Source organism: Rhinatrema bivittatum, chromosome 7 (assembly GCF_901001135.1).
Source record: "Rhinatrema bivittatum chromosome 7, aRhiBiv1.1, whole genome shotgun sequence".
In the NCBI taxonomy this organism is placed as follows: domain Eukaryota; kingdom Metazoa; phylum Chordata; class Amphibia; order Gymnophiona; family Rhinatrematidae; genus Rhinatrema; species Rhinatrema bivittatum.
The window spans coordinates 216,666,956-216,686,856 of NC_042621.1; the positions used below are offsets into that span (position 1 = coordinate 216,666,956).

Sequence of the window (19,901 nt, forward strand, 5' to 3'; positions counted from 1 at the left end):
GGAAACCTCTCGCTGTGCTGAATGTATGGGGCAACTGCTCTCAGAGGTGTCATCCGGTTGCCATGATGGCTTATGCACTTTCTGTGTTGGCGCCTTTCAAGACCAGCATTTCCTGCTCTCTGAGGGCTTGAGGGGCCGATGTCAGTACTTCTGACAGTGGCAGGTGTACCTAATCTTCTGTGCGTACTTTGGAATCCTGACACCCTCAGTATCACTTAGGGACCAGGCAGTCACAAGCATCGATGATAATTACGGACATGCCAGGAATATACTCATTGGCCATGTGTGTGTGCACAAACTGCTGGAGGTAGTCTATCCTCAAAAAAGGCCCAACACATGTGACTGTGTGCATCTGAGTGTGTGATATGCTGTGTTAGCCTTGGTCTACATTTGCGTCTGGAGGTGATGTTTGCCTTGTTCCCTCCATTACCACACCTATGCATATCCCAGAGCAGATGTATCCATTTTGCTCAGACTGTCTTTCAACCCAAGTGATCCTGTGCTTCCAGTGTTTACAATGGGTGCCTCAGAGATACGATTGTATCGTATGGGGAGAAAATGTCCTCACGCTTGCTCAAAGATCATTCCACCTACGGCTCACACTGTTTATTCCTTGTGTTGAGATGGGAAGGATGTGAAACTTTATAGCTTCAGACCAAAGATATGGTGTGTTACGTTTCTTGAGTAGAGCTTTGCCTGTATGTGGTGGAGGTGGACATCATGGTTCCTTTCCAGCAGGTCCAGCTGCTCATACATTGAGGCCGTGGTGCCAGAGCTGGTGCTGTGCTAGTTATGGGCAGAGTGGAAGTTCTGAACTTCCAGAAGTGGCATGAGGGAGCTGGTGGGCTGCTTCGGCTCAGTGTCTGCTTCTTCAATCTGACCATGTGGTATGCTGGAGGGAGGTTGTGCTGGCTCAACTGTGCACCCACTGCAGGCTGGGCTTCCTCCATGAAGCTTGAAAGGTTTAAGCTCACATTCAGTGGGCTTGCTGAGCCCAAGGGCTTGCAGGATCTGGCTTTGCTCAGGATGCTGCTCCTCCACCTCTTCCTCGCTGAACTGTGTCTGAGTGTCCATAAGCAAGAGGGCATGGAAAAGTGCTGCTGCACGGCTGGGCCCTGGCTCTTCAGTGCTGGCCCCTGGGGCTGGACAGCTGGGACAGGCAGAGTCCTGGGTGAGAGACACAAGTACCAAAGTGAAGAGGTTACACACATGGACCTTTTGGCATGAGATGCACACTTTGCATGTCAATCAATGTGAGCATCTTATGCCAAATGATGTGCCCAATTATTTATTTATTTATTTTTAGTTTTTATATACCGATGTTCCTGTATAATATACATATCACACCGGTTTACAAGGAACTCAAACTGACACCTCAGAGGGCAGTTTACATTGCAACAAGATAACAAGATAACAGATAAAATGGGGGGGGGGGGGGGCGGAACTTGGCAAAGGCTACAGAGATTAAGCATAAATAGCTAAATAAAGGTAACTAAATATACAATATACAGTAAACAATGTACATAAGGTGAGTTGGGTCAGAGACCAGGCTGATAGTAGTAGCCTTGCCATTTACAGGTGAAGTGAACTTACTGGCTCTGGCTCACGTGGTGTCCAGCCGGTCAGCCATGTCTTAAACACATCTGGTCCCAGCCGTTGGACGAGGCACTCCTCCATGAATAAGCACAATTGGACAAGGGGCTCCTCCTTCAGTCTGTTGGATGTACTTGTTGCAGTTCACCACCTTTGTCTTTCACTGGGTCTTTATGTCCCGGTACCTGTGGGCCATCTGCTCCCCACTGTCTCTCACGCTGCTGTGCCTTGAGATAGCCTGAGTGATGGTTCGCTAGATCTGGCCCTTGGCTGCCCTCGAAGTCTTGGCCACACAGTTGCCGAACAGCATGGCATAATGTTCCAGGGCCCCAGCAATGATCATCTCATTTTCTTCCGGGCTGAACTTCAGTGCCCTTAGATGAATGCGCCCTGCTGCCTAAAAGGGGTGCCACTTCTACTTCTGGAGAGGTGTTCTCCCTTTCCTGACTCTCGCTCCCACGCCTCTCTCCCCCTTCTCCCCTCCCCTCCTGCACCTGATCTACTGATTCCCCTCCCCTCTGCCCCCTCTGTCTATCCCTAGCCTGTCATCTTCCTCCCTGCCTATCCCCTTCCCCTCCTGCCTCCTGTCTCTTTCCCCTCTCTGTCTTTACTCGTCCCCGTCCCTACGCCTACTCTTCCTTCTTTCCCCAGCACTCTTGCCCTTGTCCTCCCTCCTCTCCTCACCTCCTGCCTCTCCTCTGCCTGTCATGCTCCAGCCTCTCCACTTCTTAAACCCACCGCACTTCACCACTCCTCCTCTGCCTCACCACCATGGTTTACCACTTCTCACCACTCTTCTTCCACCTCACCACTCCTCCTCCTGACACAAACAGGACAATGACAAAAACACACTCACACAAAAGACAAAAAAATCAAGGTAAAGGGAAACAGATCAGAACAGAAGACAAGACCGCACTCAAGAAATTGAAATCTATAAGCACCTACTCGGGCTAATCCACTCACCAGCTCTCCTTTCTACAATGCCTGACACACCCTCAGAGGCAGCTTCAGGAAGCTGGTATATATAAACTAGAAAAATAAAGCTACACACACAAATCAATGTGTGCCACGTAAAATGACGAGCTATATGCTGATGCAATGCGCTATGTGATAATTTCTTATGCGATACACAGGCAATTAGCCCAACCACACCCATTTTTTTTTATTGTGGGTGCTATTTTTGCTATATTTATAGCATTTTGATGAATCTAGGCCAAAGTTAGGTTGATAAGTTAGACCTGCTATTGAGCCAGCTAACTCATAAGTTTTCTGGGCATATTCACGGCTAAGTTACAGCTCGATACAGTAAAGTGGGGCCGCGGTTACCCCGCTCCTAACCCGCTTTCTACTCACTTTCTGGCCGCGTTAGCCCTTCCTGCGATACACTATCCCCTTTAAGCCATCCTTACCGCCTCTTTAAATCCCCGGGTAACCCCTTCCGCACGCGGCATGTATATCAGATGTAAACGATCGAATTAGCTATTCCCTCCCATACAGTAATGCGTGCCCCGACTATCGCTATTTTACCCTGCCATTTTGCCCCGCGTTTAACCTGCTAACTTACCGCCTACCCTTACCCCTGCGTTAGAGGCAAGGGTAATGGTAGACGGCAAACTTTCCCCCAAAAGAAAACCTCTAAAAACCTAAAATCCCCTCCTCCCGAAGCGACTCAACATTACTTTCTGTTGTTTTCTTACCTTTCGTTGCTTTTCAGCCCCTTCCCTTCTCTACCGCCCTCCGGAGGGGGCAGCCGGCGGCGAAAGCGGCTCGCAGCGGTCCCCCTTCCGCGCAGGTCCCGGTTCTCCTGGCTCGGCAACAGCAGTGCAACAGCTAGGGCTCCACCCGGCTTGCAGCGTTCCTCCCCCCCCCGTGCAGGTCCCGGTTCTCCTGGCTCGGCGTGAAGTGAGAGCCCACTGTTCTGTGCCCTCTCCGGCACGAGCGAAGCGTTCTTTCGTGGGCCGGAGCGCCCGTCGATTTGGGCGCTCCGGCCAATGAAAGCACATAGATGGGCGCGCGTGACGCACGCCATGACGTCACGCGCGCCCATCTATGTGCTTTCATTGGCCGGAGCGCCCAAATCGACGGGCGCTCCGGCCCACGAAAGAACGCTTCGCTCGTGCCGGAGAGGGCACAGAACAGTGGGCTCTCACTTCACGCCGAGCCAGGAGAACCGGGACCTGCACGGGGGGGGAGGAACGCTGCAAGCCGGGTGGAGCCCTAGCTGTTGTACTGCTGTTGCCGAGCCAGGAGAACCGGGACCTGCGCGGGGGGGGGACCGCTGCGAGCTGCTTTCGCCGCCGGCTGCCCCCCTCCGGAGGGCGGCAGAGAAGGGAAGGGGCTGAAAAGCAACAAAATGTAAGTTGGCACATGTCGAGCCGCTTCGGGAGGTGGGGATTTTCGGTTTTTAGGTTTTCCTGGGTTAAAGTTGGGATCCACTTCCTGGTGCCTGTCATTTCAAATGTCATTTGAAATGACAGGTACCAGCGCACCCAGGATACTGTATAGGCGCTGTATTAAGCGCCTATACAGTAAAATGGGTTGCGCGGGCCTAACGCTTTGCCTAACGCTTTGCATACGCGGCTTGCATTTGCAAGCAGTTTAAATAGAGTATCGAGCAGTATGTGATCAGAACAGTGCGTGGGGCAAACGAGGGTGCGCCCGGCACTGCCGCACTCTTTCTAACGCGGCCTTACTGTATCGACCCGTTAGCGAGATAAGTTTATCCAGTTTACCTACCTAGCTGGCTATGCTTTGAATATGGACCTCAAATTGGTTCGTACTGGATGTATCTGTGTGTGTATATATTTCTGTTCAGTTGACTTTCTTATTGATACACTATCAGAAAAAAAAAAAACGTTTACGTGTACAGGCTGAATAGGGAACAGATTTTGGTATAAGCTATGTGCATGGCATTGATTTATTTCTCTCTTTTGTTTGAGTGTAGATGGAGGGACTGGGAGGAAAATGTGAATATACGAATGTGCAGACAGAAGCCAACATGGAGCAGCCTTTTACTGTCAGCTCGCTGGTATGTCTTTAAAAATGTATTTCCACATAAGCAGTGAACATGATCTGTCATGGAAAATGCAAGGTTTGCAGCGAATGTTATGACATGAAGAAAGGCAGATTTCCATTTACCCTTCCAGAGTTATAGCAACACATTGTGCAAGCATATGGCTTTAATATATTTAATTTGCATAATAACTGCTTGTATAATATCCACATATCACTGCCTGTATAATAGCCAATTGTTTGTTCGTGCCATGTTTGCTTCATATGTAGTGTGCCGTGCTATGTGCTTTCTGCTGCTACACTGTTTAGCCACTCAGGAGAAGAGGGATGGGCCTGCAGTGCAGAGAGAGCCCCAGTGAGCGGTGTGGCTGGTGGGGAGCTGTGCCTTCTGTCGCATGCAACTGCATGGTGAGGTAGACAGCAGTGGTGTGTGTGTGGGGGGTGGGGGGTTGGTTGTCTGCACAGGTTGGAGGGCTAAACAAGCAGTGGAGGGTAGCGTGAAGAGGCACAGGTACAGAGGCGGTCTTGCCCATCATTTTTAATGGGGCTTTTCAGCTAGTTTAATTATAATTTCTAAAATAAAAGTATCTTGTATTAAGTTACGCTCAATCCCAAAATGAGATCTTGCTTTTTAAACCCTTTTTCCCTTTAAAAAAAAAAAAAAAGCAGCTTCTATATTTGCTTTGTCTCTTTGTATATACATTTATCTCCTGAACCAATCAACTTACAACAATCAAATTTTCAGAATAGGTATATCCATATTAAAACTGGAAACTGAAAATGTTTATCCAGAAAATCTGTGAATCTAGCCCAAAATTGAAGAAAAGTACTTTTTCCCATTAAACTTGCACAGCTAGTTTTAGGAAGAAAGCGCTTATTAATCTTGCTGCAATTCTTTTCTTATGTTTTTTATTCTGTTTATCATCCATGCCAGACTAGCCCAGGCAAGTGGATTATGTCCTGCTACCCGCAGATGGAAACAGAAAAAAAGCTCAAAACTGGAGCCTGAGAAATAATGAAGAGCTGAAGGCAGCACCAGACCTTTATATTAGGAGTGAAGTCAATTTTGAGCTTTTCTTTTCTCTGTCTCCATCCGCTGGCGGGAGGAGGACATAACATACTTGTCTGGACTAGTCTAATAGGACTAAAGGAAAGGAAATTAATTGGTAAATTTAAATTTCGCCATTTGTGAATTTTAGAGTACTAATAATTGCATAGAAATGAGATTTTTATCTTTATGTATTCATGTCTACACAAATTGACCTCTGAGAAGTATTGTTTATTATGACCACTTTATTTTTTCTACTTGGGGCCTGTTGGTACATTTCTCTCCTAGTTCAGACTGTCCCTAGGAGTACCACTAAATAGATTGCTCACAATATTAAGTTTAATTTATATATTTTCTATTTTGTTCTTATTCATATATCTCCTTTTCTTTTTGTCTGAAAAGGTGATCTAAATACTCCCCATTGCAAATCAACCTAAAACAGAACATAAACTATTCAAAAAAGCTTTCATCTTGTACTTTTTTCTACTCTGTAAGCATGCTAAAACACAAACCTTCCAAAAACTCTCAATATGACTTCTAAAACTGGGAATTCATAGTTAGATGGTAAGAGTGCTAGCAAGAGTCACCAGACAAAAAGCTTTGACATAGAAGATATTTGAAACATTTAGGGGATATCATTGCACATAAATGACATGGTAAATACGTGGATAAGTTACACCAGTTTTTAAAGTGGACTTAGACTTATAAGTCCGCTTTGAAAATTTTCCCATTGAATTTATCAATGTGCGTACTTCCTTTTTCAGAGGACAAACAGGATCGTAGTCCTCACACATGGGTGATATCAGATGGAGTCTGATGTGGAAAACCTATGTCCAAGTTTTTAGAAACTGTGACTAGGTACACTAAGCATGCCCAGCATGCCCTATACCACGTGTCTACAAAGGGTCCCTCTTTAGTCTTTTTTTTTTTTTTTTCCCGATGGATCTGTGAGCCTCATGGTTTGAATGAGCTCTAAAATTTTTGCTTTTTGCCTTGTGGAAAACTTCGGTTTCTGTGGTTTTTTTCGCTATCTTTTCCTTTGTCCATCACTGGGTCCCTCTCTGTGCCTCCCCGTAGTGCCCCCAGTCAAGGATTTCAGCGTTTGGGTAAGTTTCATTTCGTGGTCAGTTCCCTCCATGGTGGCGGTGCCTTGGTGCCCATCAGCAATCAATGCCCGCCGCCATCATTCTGTCTTTTTTTTCCTTTTTGTTTCACCCCGTTATGGCCGCGTCTGTTTTCCGCCGATGCCCCTGTGCCCGAGGATCATGTCGATCACCAATCCTCATGATTTTTGCATCCTCTGCCTAGGGGCATCGCATGACATCCGGGCTTGCCGTTTGTGTGTCCAGATGACCCGAAGGGACATCGGCTTTGACTTGACAAGATTAATCATCTCTTTGGGTCAAAAGAGTCCAAGCCATCGGCATCAAAGGACTTTGGAGCCACACCGATGGGCACCATGCCATCGACATCAGTGGGCCCATCAGTTTCATTGAGGTCGCCAGTGGATAGAGGCGCTGGAGAGACTGATCGTTGTCTACCTCCTCCAGGCCGAGGACGTCATCCTCAAACTCTGCACTGGGGAAGGACAGGGCCGAGTATCGTGGGAATACAAAGAAGCATCAGCACTGGTCCCCGTTGATGCACAGTGCCGAGCACGGAGATGCACCAGCTTTTGCCTCTATGACCCTGAAATGATTGTGGCGAGGAACGCTAATCGTCCATCGATGCCCGGGTTCCGCAACGGTCTCCACTGCTCATGGTGCCAGTCACCGATCCCCCTCTCTGTCCAAGGAAGATCAGGCCATCCCTTCTTCCTTCCAGTCAGGGTTGGCATCGGCAATGTTCAAGGAGGAGATAGAGCGTCAAGTCCAGCTAGTGGTGTAGCTGGTGCTGCAGGGCTTTAGTCCTGTGGCACCAGAGCCAGTGTTATCCTGTCTTCGTACACTTCTGGAGAAGCTCAATGTGCTCATCAGTGTGTTACAGACTAAACTGGCGTCTGTTCATGGGGTGGTACCAGTGCCCGGCGAAGCACTGAGGATTTCCCCCCCTACCAATATTGTGGTTGTCACTGGTTCCTCCAAGGAGGAAGTTCCGCCAAGGCTGGCGAAGACACCAAGGCCTGTAGTCTCCCATTTCCATCGGTGCCTGCACCTCTGGACATAGATTGAGCACCTAGGGCCCCATCAACTGTGGCATACAGTGAGGATATGGGTCCCTATGACCCCTGTGGGGATGATCAGATGGAGTCCTCCTCAGAGAATTTGGATGGTCTCCCATCAGACCCTTCTCCTCCAAAGGAGCGAAGGAAGTCTCCGCCTGAGGACTTAACATTTGCAGGTTTTGTAAGGGTGATGGTGAAGGTCATGCCATTCCAGCTTTTGACTGAATATGCCAGGCACAAAATGCTTGAGGTTCTTCAGTTTGTGGACCTTTCTAAGGAGATCTTGGCAGTCCCAGTGCATGAGATCCTTAAGAGATGGCATCAAGGGTCTGTGCAGCGGGAATCTGTGCCCACAGTTTGGCAAGGCTGTGGGACTCTGATCTCAGACCAGAAGTACAGGAATGACTTGCTGATGTGAGAATCACTGGAGAGAATCTCTTTGGAAATAGGATGAAGGATGCTGTGGCCAGCTCCGGGACCATCATGAAATCCTCCCAACATCTCTCCACCAGCATTCCGGACCTGCCCTCCTCATCCAGGAGGTCATCGAGGCTAAAGCCAAGGAAGCCTTTCTTTCAATAAAGGAAGTACTATCCTTCGTCTCCTTGAGCTGTCAAGACCATCAGAGCTCCTGCGGCTGGCCTAAGCAGCAGAGAGCTCCCGAGCCCTAGCCAGCATCTCAGTCAAATCCGGGGATAGGGTTTTGACTGGCCTTGGAGCATAAGCCATATGCCTGTACCCAGCATGATGGACCCTCCAGTTGGGGGCAGGCTGCAGTTCTTTGTGAACCAGTGGCCCAGTTAAACTTTAGACCAGTGGGTTTTGTCCATCATCTGCCAGGGGTACCAATTAAATCTACTGGGTGTCCTGCCAAATTGCCCTTCGTGCCCATATTGGGAGCTGGTAGCACACCAGGAGATCCTACAAGTGGAGCTCTCCTCCCTCTTTATGACCAGAGTGGTCAAGCACATACCACCAGTGCAAAGAGGGCAGGGATTGTGCTCCAGGTACTTCCTGATTCCAAAGAAAACTGGAGGGTCTCTGAAGACAGTGAACAGATTTCTAAAACAAAAAGAAAAGTTCAAGATGGTTTCCCTGGGCACCTCGATTCCCCTTTTGCAAAAAGGGAACTGGCTAGGCTCCCTCGACCTAAAGGACACACACACCCATATTGAGGTCTTCCCCAGTCACAGGAAGTATCTCCAATTTGTGTTGTATAAACAGTACTTCTAATACCGGGTGTTGCCATTCGGGCTTGCATCCGCCCCATGGGTCTTCACAAAATGTCTGGCCGTGATGGTGGCGCATCTCCACGGACTGTGAGTGCATGTTTTCCCATATCTGGACAATTGGCTGGTGAAGAGCATGTTTCAGGCAGGGGCCATTTTGGTCCATGCGCTTGACCATTCGGGTCATAGAGGTCATAGAGGCATAGAGGTTTGTTTAAGTGTTTCTATACCGCTTTTACAAACAAAGTTTAGTCAAAACTGTTTACATAAATATAAAAATCATAAAAATAAAAAATTACATAAATCCCATAATAGTAAAATAAAGGTTAATAAATTATCAAAATCTAATTAAATCAAACATATCAAAAATCAAGTGCCATCTTGTAGCCACTACATATGTATGGGAAAGGGGAATTTGAGGAAAAGGGGTAATTTCCAAATGTATATAAAGACTAATGGGAAGGGAAATTTCTCAACTACCCAAAGTCCCACCTCAGTCAGTCACCTCAGTTGGACTTCATTGGAGCCCTACTAGATATGGCTCAATTTAGGTCCTTTCTACTGTGCCAGAGGGCCATCTGTTTGACAACCATTGTGATAGAGGCAGCAGGTGTCAGCCTGGCACATACTGAGGCTGTTGGGCTATATGGCCGTGATCGTCCATGTAACTCCCTTGGCACGCTTATGTATGCGCAGAGCCCAGTGGACCCTGAGGTCATGGTGGCACCAAGCCAATCAGAGCCTCCAGGATTGCATCTGAGTCACCCTGTCTCTCAGGGATTCCTTGTCTTGGTGGTGAGTATTTTCCAATCTGGAGTAGGGGATTTCCTTTCGGAGTCTCCCTGCTCAAATTGTACTACCACGATGCAGCCACCCTGGGGCGGGGAGCTCATGTAGATGGGCTTGGCACCCAGGGAGTTGTCAAAACAACTTCCTAAGCTTCGGGCGATCAGGTATGCGCTATGGGCTTTCAGAGATCGGCTGTCCAACAAAGTTGTCCTGATCCAGATCAACAACCAAGTAGCGATATGGTATGTCAAAAGGCAGGGAAGCACGGGATCATACCTCCTGTATCAGAAAGCAGTTGGAGATCTGGTCTTGGGCCCTGTCCCATGGAATAGTGCTCAGTGCCCTGTACCTGGCCAGAATGGAGAACATGGTAGCAGACAAGGTTGAGTTGAGCCTTCAGACTTCATGAGTGGTCCCTGGACAGGGGGTAGAGAATCGGATATTCTGCCTCTGGGAGAGTCCAGACGTAGATCTATTCGTATCTCCCTGCAACAGGAAGGTGCCTCTATTCTACTTCCTGTACAGGTCAGACAGCAAACCAGCCTCTGACCCCCTTGCCTGTCATTGGGGTAAGAGTCTTCTGTATGTGTTGTCTCAGATTCCCTTAGTAGCGAAGACTCTCTTGAAGCTTAGCGAGGACAGAGGGACTATGATTCTCATAGCCCCTCATTGACCGATGGAGGTCTGGTTTCCAATCCTGCAGGAATTGTCTATCCGGAAACTAATCAGTCTGGGGACTTCCCCAGATCTCATCACACAAGATCAGGGCATGCTGCAACATCCCATCCTCCAGGCCCTGTCGCTCACAGCCTGGATGTTGAGAGGTTAATCCCGCAGCCGCTTGAAATTTCAGAGGGATATGTCTCTGGTCCTGGTGGTTTCCAGAAAGCCTTCCACTAGAAAGTCCTATGTATTGAAATGGAGGAGGTTTTCCGTGTGGTGTGAGCAGAAGTCCCTAGATCTATTCTCCTGCCCAACAAAAGATGCTTGACTATCTCCTACACCTATCGGAGACTGGCTTAAAAACCCTTTGAAAATTGACCCGTCAGTTCATAACGCATTAATGTAGTAAATGATGGCAGAAAAAGACCAAAATGGCCCACCAGTCTGCCCAGCAAGGTTTTTAGGGTGTTAACATTTTGTGCAGGTTACACCCATGCCTTCCATTTAGGGTTGTAACTGCCACAGTGCTGTTGTGTACAGGTAACCCCTCTGCCTTCCCTTTAGGGTTGTGTTCATCCATGCAAGTTACCCCTGTTCCTTTTGTTTAGGATTATAACTTCTGCTCCATGCGGTAAGCCCCGGCTTTCTTGGTAGCACAATAGTCATTTCCACTTAATTTAGAAAATCCTGAACATCCCCTAACGTAGCTGTGGTTCATGCTCTAAAGCTCTGACTCGAGGGGAATTAACTCGAATGCTTTTCTCATTTCCTAGGGTACACCAAATCCCCTATTTCTAGCAGCCTTTTCCCCTGAGTGTGTTCACCTCTCAGTGTAATAACTGCATGGGGTTTTGCTGAAGTTTGGCATAGGAGTGCCCACCCATCCCTGTCCTGTTTGATCAAAGTTTTGTGATGGTGGGAGTGTGAGGAGGAGATGCTGTCAGAAACTTTGCACACTAATGCCCCTTCAAGATTTCAATATAAATCAAAACGTCGAAATGGTGGGATCCTGTCGACTGCATAGACTCTCACCTAAATGAACAAATTGTGTGTACGTTGCTGCTTTAAAAGTAGATTCCAGTTCTGTTTGTGTTTTGGCTCCTTTTCAGAACACAATCAAGTCCGGGTTTACATTAAATGTTGCTTCAAACGTATTATAAAAAATAAAAAGAGGATTAACCTTAAAAGTAATTTGTAGTTCATTGTCAGTTTATAAATAGCTGCTTCTTATTCGTGTGTCTGAGTTGCATCTCTTTCATGTGGCATGCTCGTTTAGTGATATTAGTAAGTGGTGGTGAAGGAGATAAAGCAGTTCAATGAGTACAGCTCCTGCAGTAGACAAATGCCTTGAAAACATTCTTCCTAGTATACGCTAGAAGGCTTTTATTTTGCAGGCGCGTATGCCAGCAAACATCAATGAGCTGCCATGCTTCGTGTTTCAGCCTCACCCCGCTACACGTATTTCTGTGGGTGTTATTGTGCTAGGCCATGGCAGGGGAACTAGAGTGCCTTTGTATGCCTGTGAATACTGGGGCAGCTCGCCCTGCGAGGCGTGTGAGCCTTTGAAACATTCAGTGTGAAGTTTTCTGTTTCCAATAGGGGGATGGTACGGGATGGCGGGGGGACGGACAGACGATGAAGTAACTCTCTAATTTATATTCTGCAGTGAAGTAACACTCTAATTTATATTCTGATGAATTTGCAGAAGAAACTGGCAGCTGTGCCTGACCACACAGATGTTTCCTTGAGCCCTGATGAGCGGGTGCGTGCCTTAAGTAAACTTGGCTGCAATATCACAATCAATGAGGACATTACTCCACGGCGCTACTTCAGATCTGGAGTAGAAATGGAACGGATGGCATCTGTATATATGGAAGAGGGAAATCTGGAAAATGCGTTTGTCCTTTATAACAAGTTTATAATGTAAGAAATGGTTTTACTGCCTCCTAAAATGACATACCGTCTGTCTGGATTGTTTTGCCGAGGGCTGTGTTTGTCATACCCTGTTGGATGCCAGCTGAGTGTGTGTGTGCTTGTGAAATAACAGGTGAACATGGAGAGGAACATGATGCAACAGGGAAGTTCTTGTTACGATATGAGAACACAGAGAGCAGCCTCTAATTTACAGGAAAAGAAAACGTCAGCACATGGGTGAAACATCCTCCAGGGAATGGTTTACGGTTCAGATTTCTAGCCCAGCTGAGATTTACTGCCCATATTTGGAATCAGAGCTCAGACCGACTCCTTTGTAAATTGATGAGCGTTGAATTATCATTTTTACACAACAAAGATCCTAATGAAAAAATAAACTGACAAACCAACCTCACAGTGAACACTGGATCACTGTGTCAGAACGATGGTAGTGGCAAAGCTTAGTTGTCATGGTGCTGCTGAATACTCTGGCCACAGTAGCATTCTATTCATGAGAGCTATCACTAGACCTGTGTTACTGACTGGTCAACAAAGAATCTCCTGCGACTGCTTTAGGATGCAGAATGGACTCCACCTGATATTTAAGTGGAGACCATGTGGAGGTGTTTGCTGTGAAAGTCCAAAAAATATTCAGTGTTTCTTGTTATCTGAATTCATTCAACGAATTCATGGAATTTTATGCATAAAATACATAGGGCCCAATATAAAGCTACTATCCAACTGAATAACAAAGCTGGATAACCTTGAATATCAGCGTTTATTAGCCAAGAAATCAGACAAGTGGCTCCAGCCCGGAACACCCCTTGCTTAGCTGGCTAACATTTTAGCTGAATAAAATGTTAGCCTGCTGCTGACTACTACGAAATTTTTAAATCCTTCCATTCAGCCAGCAAAGGCCGAACTTAGCCAAATGTTGTTGAATATCGGGCCTATAATTTGTTTTACAGGAAACAACCTTGCAAAAAAAAAAAAAAAAAAGTTAGAAACAGGCAATATAAGAAAGCTGTAATTCCATCCAGCATATCCATATCTTGAAGGCCCATTTGCCCTGCTCCCAACTGTTAAGCTTTTGTGAGTTAAACAGACTGTTTTAATGGATTGCAGCAATAGTTTTAAGGTTCTGATGAGATTATGATGACAGTATTTGCTTGTATAGGAAAAGACACCTGTTGAATGAGGTTTATGACACACACACACACACCCACCATTCTCAGAGAATTTGGGGCTTGCTTCTGGGTGCTGTGCAGCCGTCTGATCTCTGCATAGCACTCAGCTTCCTGACACACTTAGCGGAGATTCCGATTGAAGTCAGGTAGAGAACGCACAATAGACCCGAATCTCCGAGAAAATAATATCCAAGGTGAAAGTGGCTTTCTCCCTCTGAGGTTGGGAAGTGTCATAGGTTAGTGCTAAGGCCTTCAGGAGTCATTCCAACTTGGTGACTTTTTTTGAGTTTGTGATGTTGAAATATGTTTCATACTACTACTGCCACAACTGTATGAGAATCTCATGCATGTTCGTTACGGAGAGCCTGAAAACACAACCAGTTTGTGACTCGCAAAGAACAAATGATCTCCACCCCTGCTCTAGTGCATAAAACATCTTGAATTTCCAAAAATCATTAAGGAATTCCTATTTTTAAAATTGAGGCCAGAATTCTTCCTTTTATTCAAATTTGTTTGTCCCACTTTCTGTTACTAATGGATTTGCTAAAACTACTAATCAGCATGTGTTTAACAAATGCAAAATAACTTAGTTGGAGAGGTGAAGGTATGGGGACTATTTTTTTTTTTTAATCATTACATTTGCTGGCCAGGAAGCCTAGTTATATGAGTATAGCAGAAATTGAGAAAATGAGAATTAAAATTGGTCATGGAATACATATTCTAATTCCAGACATATGCCATGATTGTGACTAGAAGCTGAGGGGAAGGTACAAAAAGACATTTCGGTATAGTAAAGAATTAGGGGCTGGCCTGCTGGTTCAGTGGCAGTGCTGCCAGAGGGACCTGGGTTTGAGTCTCAGGTCAGGTCTTCAGTTTCCCAGGTTGATCAGGACTGAGAGCTAGTCATTGTGCAACAGTGACCCCTAGTGGCCGCAAGATTTCAGGCAAATGGGCCCAGCTGAGAACTGTCGCTGCAATGATTGGATAGAGTAAGTTGGGAGAAGATATACAATAAGGGAAAAATCCAATCTCCCCCCCCCCCCCCCTGAAAATTGCAAATGAAAGTTCCTGGCATCAGATCCCAGCCCTGGTTCCAACTGATCTGGAAGGCATAGGAGCAAGAGGAACCTGCCAAGTCTCCCCCCCAAAAATTATTATTATTAATTTTTTTTTTTTTTTTTTTTTGTGGCCTGGCAGTTTTATTCTTGCTCCTTTTGGTTTCCAGGTTTTCTGGCATCCTCAGCCTTCACTTGCATGGTTTATTTAGGATTTGAGGGTAATGAAGCAAGAGCTATGGAAAAAAGGAATGCCTTTGGCCTAGAACTCGTTCTTCAGCTGATCGTGATATTTATAAAGATCAATTAGAGAAGTATAGCATCACCATAGCAAAGCTAAGAAATGATTGTTTACATCTGGTCATATGTAGCTAGACTTAATCATTCCCCTCTCACACTAGTACTGAAGAAGTCATCTCTCGATTCCTTAATGATGGCTAACTATAGATCTATTTCTTCATTGCCATTTTTGTCTAAAGTAGTTGGAAGCTGCTTACTGAGCATCTTGACAGCTACTCTTTGCTTGACCAATGCCAGTTTAGACTCCATAAATTTCATAGTATGGAAATTCTCCATCTCTAGTTTTGGTGTTAGCCAACATGGTTTTGATCAAGGTACCAAATATTTGTTAATAGTGCTTGTTATTTCTGCAGTCTTTGACACCTTTAACTATCATATTCTCTTGACTATCTGGAAATGTACCATAATAATTTACTTCATACGTGGAGGACAAGGAGCAGCAAGTGAGATATGGGAATGGGGTGTCATGAATCTGGCTTCTAATCATAGGTCTTTTAATCAAAAGATTTTTTTAGAACATTTTTTTCTTTTTAGAAGTCCATTATCTTTAGGAAATGCTTTCTTACAATTCTTATATTTCTAAATCCAATGAACAAATTTAACTCTTATCTTAGTTGTACTGAAGACACCAACTCATTCATTTTACTATTGGAAAAAGATTTTCTAAAAAAATATCTTTTGATTAAAAGAGCTATGATTAGAAAGTACCACGGGTATATGATTCATTTGTAGTGATGTCAGTCAAGCCTTAAAAGAATCACAAATAAGTGATTATTACCCTAAATCCTATGAGGTCTTGCAAATGGTAAATAAAGTATTTCCTCACATATATTTAATAGTTTGTAATCTAAGGCTGCCATAATACATTACAGCCTTATTCTAAAATGGATAATATGCAGTTAAGGGATCTGAATACTTTCTGAATGCACTTATCTCTGCTCATTTCTGAGGATATATTGACCCTCTCAGGCTCTTCACTCAAGTAGTTGGAGTCTTTTGGGGGTCTCTTATCCTAAGCGTGCATTTAGTTGAGGGTCGGGAATGACCTTTTTCTGTTGCTGGTCCGGTGTTTTGGAACTCGCTTCCAGTGTCATTACTGTCCGAGTCCCAGCTGTTTCAGAAGAATCTTAAGTCATATCTTTTTAGGCAGACATTGTGTTAGAAGTATGAGTTGCATTCTGTGTCCAAATTTGAGTGTTTGGTCTTCATATACTGAATACACTGGGAAAACATTGCAAACAGATGGCCCTGGATGAAGTGGTTCTATTCATCTTCTTTGTTCTGCATCATTATAATAAGCCGAACATAGCGTGGTATCCTTGGCTGATGAAAATATATATCTTATGCTATGATTTCCCAGTACTGTAGTGATAATGACTTCTACCCATTGGCCTATATTGACTCTTGTTGAGGGGGTGGGGAGGGAGATGGGAGGCAATAATGATTGTGAAAAACCCTTGTTCTGTGTTCAGATGATTATGTGATTGTTTGGTATGTATACCATTTTTATAATGCAGTAAACTTTAAATGAAAAAAGTTGTGCCATGCAAAATATTTATATAATATCTTGTTACATTTGAGGAATGCAGGGTTGATCATTTTCATTTTGTATATGTTTTGATTTCAGTTTATGGTTGTTATAAAGCGTGTTGGCAATACACTACGTAAGACAACCCTCCCTTTTAACCCTACTTTGTCTAATCCAACTATCACAGCAACAATTCTCAATCATGGGCCTGGTTCATGTGTACCCTGAATCTGGTCAGTAGGTGGCACTGCTGAGCAATGACTGGGATTCCTATTCCCCAAGAAAGATGAGGGGAAGGGCTGTGAACCCTGACTGTCCAGCACTCCCAGCCCTGGCTAATCCAATAAGCAGAATATGAGCCACTGGACCAACCTGAATTATCTTATTTTATAAGTTTTTTAAAGTTTATACTCATTTAATATGTAATAGTTTATCCCTGTGTAAAAGAAAAATTGTGACTAATAGATTTTTATTTTTGATGCATACTTTAATTTTTAGCTTGTTTGTAGAAAAACTCCCTAACCATCGAGATTATCGGCAGTGTGCTGTACCAGAAAAACAGGATATTATGAAGGTAATATATTTTATGATTTGATGTGGTGCTGTATCATGGCAAAATGGAAAAAAAGGATAGAAAACAGACCTCCTGTGTACATCAAAAAATTACTTATTTCCATAAATATGATGTCCCACAATCTTTCACTCCGATTTCCATTCACTTCTTGGCAACCCAAAGATATTTGTTCTTTACTCAAGTCACTGTTCTCAAATTTGTGTTCCCTACAAGGGACCCACATTATGCTCATTTGAGCTTCCTCAAGGGAAAACATACACACCTCAATACAGTTTTGTATTGGCGAAAAAATGTGATCAAGCCACATTAACAGAGTGGCAATGAATAAGTGTCTCCCCTATTGCTGCCTATGAAGAAAGCTAAGAATTGCCAGACCGTAAGCCACCCTCAAATAACCTCTTCAAAGATCATAAACTGCCATAGTCTATCATAATGACGTTACCCAGCAGAGCACAGGAACAGGTTAGCTGGAAACGTTTTTTTTATACACAGAGAATTGTCTCCTGGGACCAGACTGCAAAAGCAGCTTTAAAAATACCCCTGCAGGCTAAGAAGAGTAGTTCCACCTGGCTAGAGAGAGTCTGTATAGTGAGTTGGATGGAACACATAGAATTTTCCTTCTGGGTGTAAAGAAAGATAGTTTGAACAGGTCATGGTCCTTGAAACAAGGCCTCTCCTGCCAGAGTGTTTCTCTGAAAGAAGAGAGAAAAGTTGTGCTATAATGTATTTTTGTGTGGTAGCAGTTCATCCCTCCTGAGTGGAGAGAGAACCAGAGTCCACCCAAAACAAGGAAGAACTTAGGAAAGGCTGAGGAGATAATGCAGCCAGAAAAGCTGGCCAAGATAGAAGAGCCAGTGAACCTACTCTTAGGAATCCAGGCCAGGCAGAGAGGCCAGTAGCTGCAGCTGGTGGTGGAGATACAAGAGATTGGAGCAGAGATGGACCAAGTAGAGAGTAAGGTGATACAGCTTGTCAGAGTGATTATCATGCTGAAGGAGTTACAACAGGAAGAGAAGTGTAGCATGGCGGAGGCTCACCCTGATGGCTCTGTGGGCAGGTCCCTGAGAGGAGGAGGAAAAAGAGCGTAGGCCCAGAAGGGAACAGACAAGTCCCGGTCTCCAGGAGAAGGCAGCTCCTGAAATACTGCTGTGCTGATTATGAATGCTGAGCTGTTATATACTGCTGAAGGTAAGCAGACTGAACACTGTACTATATTACAAATAAACCCCTGCTTAAGGGGGATAAGGCTGGAGTCTTGCATGATTCATTGCTCCAGCCTCACTGCTCAGCTATGTTGCACACCCTTTAGTTCTGGAAATAGACGTGTAACAGCATTCTCTGGTTTGAAGTACAGAGGTACTGGCTTCTCCTGCAGAGAAGGGTTAAAAGGTGATTTTACTGTCTCCATTATAAGAATTGTTCCATTGCCGGTGCCATGCAGCATTAATGTGAGAAAATCATACAAAAAGTAAACACAACTGAATGTCATGAGAAGTTCTAAATATAGAAACAATTTACAAAAACCATAGAAATCTGCTAAAATCATAGCTCCCATAATGTACTATCTGCCTTCCCCCAAAAGCATAACCAGTATTTTTTCTATTTAAAGAAACTGAAGGATGTAGCCTTTCCAAGGAGAGATGAACTAAAGAAAGCTCTTTTAAAGAAGTACAACACAGAATACCAGGAACATATCCAAGGCAGAGTAAGTATTTGCAAGTTATCTGTGGTTCTGCTCCTCTCTCTTTCCATCTGGCTGTGTCTCTGCTCATCTCATCAAACTTCTTTGTGGCCCTCACACCAAGCAGGCTGCTTCTTGGTTTCAGGCTTTCTGTCCTTTCTTCTCCTGAATGGAACAGACACACTCCTAACATTCAGGAGACCACCAGGTAGACTTGTTTAAATCTGTTTTTTTGTTGTTGTTTTTTTAAACTTTGTATTGGGAAATTCATTATTTAGTATTTTGGCCATAATTTCTATTCATATGGGTTATCTATCCTCTGTAGTCTTCAGTGTCTTAGAAAGCATTCTGGTTAGATGGTTATTGATAAATGCATAAATAGTTTTAAATAACTTGTACATTTTATTTGCATTGTATCTTCCATTGATTAATTTTTTGTAAATAACTTTAATTCTAAACAGTACATTTTTTTTAAATCTGTATGTCAAGTAAAAATTCACCACTTACCTGTGGATTAGATGTCCTGAATTTTGGTTGTATTGAACAAGGAATATTATATTATCTACAAGTAGCATAAGGAATATGTACATCTAATGCTTGTGTGCATTAGTAATGTTGGCCTCCTATATGTGTTAATGCAAAGTAAAACTTGGTTACAGAGTGGTAGATATTCAAAAGTCATTTAGATGGATAACTAAAGGTTATCCGTCTAAATGGCACGTTTTTTGGGATATTCCGACTGATATCTGGCTAAGTTATAGCTGGATAAAGGGGCATTCTGAGGCGTTCCAGGATGTGACAAAGTTTTCTGACTCTTAGCCGATTTTCAACTATAATCAGCTAACAGGGTCATTTATCATTTTGCATTAAGGTATTAATGCTAGCGTTAAGGCCCAAACACACGCAATAATGCTGTAATGTGTGTTATATAGCACAACGCCTATTAGTATGCAAATGTACCATTTTCTAGCGTGTAGCCAGATGGACTAAGGACCAATGGGTATTGTGCTCTCCTGATAGCAGATGGGAGACTGAGTCAGATTTCAAAGCTGACGTCAGCCTATATATACCCGTGCAGCAAGCTCAGCTCTTCAGTATTTCTCCATCTCCATAGCAGATGCGGACACTATCCAAAAAAGAATAGTGTAACAGTTACAACAAAAAAGA

At 44.4% G+C, this 19,901-nt stretch overlaps 1 protein-coding gene across 6 annotated transcripts in view; it reads left to right on the forward strand.

The window, feature by feature from the left end:
• The window catches only part of STAMBPL1 (STAM binding protein like 1), a 129,827-nt gene that overhangs the window by 73,742 nt on the left and 36,184 nt on the right, over window positions 1-19,901 (forward strand). For all 6 annotated transcript variants that reach the window (XM_029609815.1, XM_029609817.1, XM_029609816.1 and 3 more), the window contains 4 exons: window positions 4,538-4,621; window positions 12,204-12,421; window positions 16,978-17,053; window positions 18,663-18,758. In XM_029609815.1, the coding sequence (XP_029465675.1) occupies window positions 4,538-4,621; window positions 12,204-12,421; window positions 16,978-17,053; window positions 18,663-18,758 (474 nt within the window). The remainder of the gene's footprint in view (window positions 1-4,537; window positions 4,622-12,203; window positions 12,422-16,977; window positions 17,054-18,662; window positions 18,759-19,901) is intronic.